Raw genomic sequence first — 6,165 nt, forward strand, 5'->3', positions numbered from 1 at the left:
TGTAATTATACAGTGTATATTAAAAGCTTATCAATATTTTTTGTTTTTGTGCATCATAAAATAATATTCGACAGTTATCTCGCAGTCTTTATATTATCAACAAACAAACATTCTTTAATTGGCTTCGGGTGTTAACAGCGTTTTTATTCATTTGTACATGACAAGATATTTTAAACCTCTTGCCTACATCATTTTAGCTATATATATAGTATTATTAGGTATTTATTTACTATACGGAAACTTACCTGTCATGCCCCTTTAGATTAGTTATCATTGCCTTAGATTGAGCAATTTGCAAATTGATTTCATCATTATGTACGATAATAAGAAGCTTTTTTTAAGGTTTATTCGCATAGTTGTTGGGTTTATTGTTAGACCTGTCTAGCATGCTTTTAAGATAAGACATAACAACTAGTACTAACCTACGTGCTTTCCTTGCACAAAACGACTTTAGTTTTAGTTACTTTTAAATATGTTAAGTTTATGGCTAAAACAAGTACAAGTTTATTAAGCGTGCTGTAGATATCCGTAAGATAAATATGTATCTTTTTCTTTTAAAAGCTGCCAATTTTTATACCCTATCAACTTAATATCTAGTTACCTTTCCACCACCTTAATTTCCATTTCAAACTGGACCGAATTCTGCTTTGAAAGTTTCATTCTGCAAATTGTCTTTTTTCCTAGTTTTTTTTTTAGTGCAGAATTAAGATTAAGTTGTTTTTATTATTTCTTTTTCTTTTACTTTGTTTGCATCCAATTCTTTTAAAGCATTTGTAGGGATCATTCTCCTTTTTATGTTGTGTGCAATTTAATCTTGAGATTGTCCTCTTCCTGTTAGTTCTCTTGCTAGTAACATTAATTAATAATAGTTAATAATTGAAGATTCAAACGGTATATTTTGAAATAAACTAATTAAAAATTAATTGTCATTTTTTAAATTAAAAATATCGACATAAGATTTATCAGTTTCTAAACATTCTTGACAATAATAACCGCGCGAGCTTGATTTATGATTACTCTTTCAAAATGCCCTTGTGTCGCATGGTATCGATTCTTTTGACTAGCTGCCGCACTGCTCTCTCGAAATCATTGCAGATAGTACTCGCTAGCTTATACAGTATATGCATCTCGCTCGCACTTGTTGCATTTATTTTGCACACAGCGCTGGATGATATGTGCTTAATCTAGGTGCACAAAATTTAAACATAAGTTTTGAACAAGCAGCATCCGCTTGTTAAATAGAAAGTTTTCATTTGTTGTTACTTTTTGTGTGGCAAGCATTCATGGTAAAATGTCAATTGACATTGTTGTAAAACAGCTGCAAGGAACGCGTGTTGATGTGGAGTCCGCCGCTCACACTATTGTGACGCAGTTCAGGCAATTAAAAAAGGACTCTAATGACTATGACGCTTTGAACGAATCGGCCCTTCGGTATGCTCTGCACATAATACGGGAAGTTTGTTGTGCACTGCGAAAGAATTGCCAAGAAAATGCGCAAGTATATTATAAAATTGCAGCTGTCTTGATGCCGCATGTGCTGCCCCAGGCCGTCAAGCCAAAGATCTGGGGCGCTCACTTGACTAGTATGCGGTATATGCATCATGCATTTTGCACAGAGGTAATCCGACATTTCTATCGGTGTTTAGTGATTAAATATTCAACTCTTTTTTGTTTACAGACAACTATTGATGTATGCCAGAAATTCTATGCGCTGATTACCCAGACGCCTTGCCAGCTGCAAAATCCAACAGACTATAAATTATATATGTCGATACACATGAAGCATCTCAGCTACAGTCGACATCTGAGACTTACAGAGCAGGCAGGGAAAGCGCTGCTCGCATTAGGTGCGCTCTTTGAAGCCATGTCTGTTCATCAGGACAGCTGTTATAGCCATCTTTGGGACGAGCTTAACCAGAACTTGCTGGGTAAGAACATCAGCACCTTGGAAGCTTTGCCAATGCAGTCATCTAAAATGTGGCGTGCACTCTCCAAGCTGATCATCAGCGGCAAAGTCGCCTGCACAACCACCGAACAACACGAGTGGCTAAGCGCCGCACTCAGTTTTCTCAAACTGGACTGTTTGCAAACGGATCAGCTGGGATTGGCAACGCTGCTTCTACGCTGTATGCGCGATAAAATTGCAGAGCCACGCGCTCATAACTATATGCTGCAACTGAACTATTATTATCTCAAGCAAGTCTATGCCCCAACCCCAGAGCATTATGTGGACCTAAGCAGGAAATTTTGTGAAAGCTACGCGCAATCGCAACAGCTTGAACAACAGTTCCAAATCGATTTACTCTTTTACATGGTGCGCATGCAAAAGTTAATCGCAAGCAAATCAACGATAAGCAAACGGTTCTGGCCGGAGATGACAGTTGACGCATATGCCGCGCACTTTCAACTGCTGGAGTGTCTCATTAACCAGATGGCAAGCCTTGGGAATGCCAGCACCAGCGTCTTGGCCAGCGACTGCGTGAACAGTGCATCCTGCCATAACGAACTCAAACACTGCGTCTTTAGCATGGGCATCGCAGCGTTGGCAGCCTACAGCCAATGTCCGCCCATGGAGCAGTCCAAACTATGTCAGGTAAGCATGAAATTCCGTAGGTTATATTTTTACTTTCAATCATTGTTTTACAGGCGGCACAACTTTGCCTGGCACGCATTATCAAGGACTGCGTGAAAGTGGCCGACACTCTCAATTGCCTTACCTCCAAGAGTCCTGAGATGGGCGTCTTTATATATCATCTAAGCAATGTAGCCGACAAAGTGGAGACCACTACACAGTTAAGGCTGCTGGAGCAGCTACTTCAATCAATGAGCAAGTTGCGGGCGAGTGCGTTACTTGGCCCATTAGAATGGCAGCACCTGCTGCGTCGTATATACAAAGCAAGCTCCAATTGTGTTAACAATTTGGAGCTCTCTGTACAAATTTTTAGCAGCTATATATCTAGCATTACCTGTCCCAGACGACGCTATCAACAGTTGTGCATCTATTACCGCGGCGGCACCGAGGAGCGGCAGCGCTCTGTTAGCGAAGAATTGCAACGTAGTCCGCTATGCTGGGAGACACTGCCGCGAGAGCTTTACAATATGGACCTGTCGTTAGTGTTGGCTCTTAATAAGACGCCTCAATTGCTGCGCTCGCTACTGCGTTGTCGCCAGGATGACTATCAGCTGGTGTTGTTGATGCGTCACATGCGTACGGATGCGGAGGTGTTGACGAAGTTGGAGGAGTTGCATCAGCGTTTGAAACAGGCAAATTCCTTAAGCCGCTTAGAGCAACTGCTATTGGGACACATGTGCGTTGCCAAGTTGCTCGGCCTTAGCGATGCCCCCAAGCCAAAGATACCCATCAAAGACTTGACGGAGCGTTGCCTAGAGGAGGTGTTGGTCAAGCATGAACTGCTTCATTTGAATATTGCACACGAGCTGCCGGTGTTGCAATTTGCCACTGAGGCTATTGACGCCTTCAAAGCTTTCTACACACAGGTAAGGGAGTTCGCTTTTAGTCTGTCTGCCCCAGCTTCCCTTCATTTGCACTGCTTTCTTGCTTGCAGGCGGATTCTGAGCCATTGAGTAGTGATGTCCTGCTGCTGGACTGGCAAGCGTTAATCGATGATGCCATAGTAGCCGCCATTGCCTTGACCAACATGGGCTACACTATACAAGCAGACAACGCCTGGCTGCTGTTGCTGCAAATAGGACGACAGCTTGGCGATAGATTCACCTACCTGCGTGCTCTCAATCACTTTCTGGAACGGGGACCACAGCTTGTGCTTGATTTGGAGGAAGAACTCGCACATGCTTTGCCACTACTGGACGATCTCTGGCCACAGTTGCAAGAGACTCACTTTACAGCACGCCATCACACCATAGTGCTGCTCTGCTTCTGCCATTTGGCCAGCTACTATCACAGCATCCATTGTCACAATCATGCAGAGCTGCTACTGAGACAAGCGCAGCTGTTGCGCGAGCAGTTTGAGGAGCGACACGACAAATGCGACATAATACAGCTTACGCTGCAGATGCTGCGCTTTCGTTTTAGCTATCAGGATATACCAGCTGACAACGATGAAGTCGCTTTATCGGCGCTTCATCACCTGGACAGCCTAGCGGAAAGTGTACGCAACTATTGCAACATCTCGTCCCTGGATCAGAGCACAGTATTAACGCTGCTTTGTCAGCTGGAGCGGAACAGTACCGAATGCACCGCGAATCGATTAAGCGAGCGTCCGACTTTATCGCAGAGCTTGTTACAAGTGCTGCTACAGAGCGGTTTGGTAATGCGTATAGTGGAGCTACTCACCTGCTGGCTATTAACTAACTTACGTATGGAACAACTGGACAAGGCACACTCCAAGCGGCGGCTTATCGAGCATTTTCTCTGCATTAAACCGCTATCCCAATCGGCAATTACTGCTGTGCAATGCAAGCAGCACGATCAACTGGGAGCCTTAGCGAGTCAGCTTTCGCTGCTGCAGCTGGACCAGGGCGTGACCAGCGTGCAGCCCATGCGCAGGCAGCTTCAATTGGATCTTACGGATACCGTCGCAGATGCACTGCCCCTAACAGATGTAAGCTATTATACGCATATTTATTTATTTATTAATACTTACATGAATTTATACTTGATTGTAGTCACGCCAGGATCAGCTACACCAGCAGCGTCTTCAGCTTTATATGCAGATGGATGTGGCGCCACCAGTGCTGCGTACCAATAAGCAGCTGCAGTGCATCTACTTTGTCATTGGTTGCTTGCATGCGCGGCTCAATTTCCTAAATGACGAGCACGGGCATTTAGATGAGTTCTATGCGCTGACCCATGCCTGGCTAATGGAGGATACAAACCGACGTCAGCTTCTATGTGCGCGAATGCAGGTCATGCAAAATGTGTACGAGGCTAACTATTGGCGTGCTAGAGAGAATCATAGTCAAGCCATTAAACTATTGCAGTCGGCAATCAACCAGCAGTCGTTCCTGGATGTCAACTATCGATACAATTTGTTGCTACAGCTTCGCACTGAATACAGGGCACAAGCGTTAAGCAAGGCCAAGGTCAAAAACAACAACAAGCTAAAAAATGTTCATAACGATAGCGAACGTGAATTTCAACGACGAGCGCTCACGTTTAATACTTCACCAGAGATGAAGTTGAATGCTGATACAAAAAGTAGCCGCACGGCAGTTAAATTCGAGATATACAGCGAGGCAGAGGGCCCACTCGATGATCAAGCGACACGACCTCTAAGCGGCAGCAAAAATTCCAGTGAGGAACAGCAGCACGATTTAAATGCCTGCCAACCCATCGAGATTATTGACCTGAGCGCTTATGAGCTCCCAACACGTGTCACCAAGCCATGCAAAAAAGCAGCTGCAGATAAGCAAAGCGAGTCTGAGCCTGAGCTTCAACGACGCGGGCGCAAGCTTAATACGTCGCCGAAGAAGAAGTCGCTGGCTGGTAAAGCAAGCAATCGCAAGCCAGTAAAATTCGACATATACACTGAAGTAGAGGATCAACTAGAGAATCAATTGACGCGGCCTTTGAGGAGCAGTGAAAATTCCCCAGCCAGTGAAGGACAGCAGCGCGATTTAAATGCTTGCCAGCTTATTGAGATAATTGACTTGAGCCTCTCTGAGACGCAAACGCAGTCAGATACGGTAAAAACCCCACGGCGTCCCACAAGAGTACGCAAACAAGGGGAGCAAGTTAAGCAAAGCGAGAGCGGTTCTACCCGCATCACACGTGGTCGAGTGCGACGCAAAGAGGCAGATGAGTCTCAGGAGCCCACACTGCATAACAGGCGACGTTGAAAAACCCGATTGTTTGCAATTTGACGTAAATTATATTTGACGTAAATTATATTTGAAAGAATTCTTGTTTTCATTGTAATATAAGCTTTTATTGCATTAATGCAGTGTACAATTATTATTGGCATAGTAAGCTAAATTACATTATACGCTTTTCTGTGACTCAAGTGTCACGATACTTCCTCAGCCGCTCAGAACCTCAACATTAATTTTTAGAAACATACTTTCATTACTTTTTGTTTAATTTACTTTACTTTATGAAGCTATAATTCAACTAATAAAAATCCGATCCAAATGTTTTATACCTCTTTATGTATGGGTGGAAAGCTTTTTTTTAGCTGAGTTATA

The 6,165-nt window shown here is 43.6% G+C and overlaps 1 protein-coding gene across 1 annotated transcript; it reads left to right on the forward strand.

Annotated features, from left to right (window-relative positions):
- Positions 1-1,256: 1,256 nt before the first annotated feature.
- Positions 1,257-5,855, forward strand: LOC108595170 (protein three rows). The gene is made up of 5 exons (XM_017980341.1): positions 1,257-1,618; positions 1,679-2,593; positions 2,647-3,498; positions 3,567-4,583; positions 4,648-5,855. Exons 1-5 carry the CDS (start codon positions 1,292-1,294, stop codon positions 5,818-5,820), a joined length of 4,284 nt encoding a protein of 1,427 aa, XP_017835830.1. The 5' UTR covers positions 1,257-1,291; the 3' UTR covers positions 5,821-5,855.
- The last annotated feature ends 310 nt before the right edge of the window (positions 5,856-6,165 follow it).

Source organism: Drosophila busckii, chromosome 2R, assembly GCF_011750605.1.
Source record: "Drosophila busckii strain San Diego stock center, stock number 13000-0081.31 chromosome 2R, ASM1175060v1, whole genome shotgun sequence".
NCBI classification, from domain to species: Eukaryota; Metazoa; Arthropoda; class Insecta; order Diptera; family Drosophilidae; genus Drosophila; species Drosophila busckii.

Coding starts and splice junctions, on each gene's coding strand:
- LOC108595170 (XM_017980341.1), top strand. CDS start 1,292: ATGTCAATTGACATTGTTGTAAAACAGCTGCAAGGAACGCGTGTTGAT. Junction 1,619..1,678: donor ATCATGCATTTTGCACAGAG/GTAATCCGACAT, acceptor TTTTGTTTACAG/ACAACTATTGATGTATGCCA. Junction 2,594..2,646: donor AGCAGTCCAAACTATGTCAG/GTAAGCATGAAA, acceptor ATTGTTTTACAG/GCGGCACAACTTTGCCTGGC.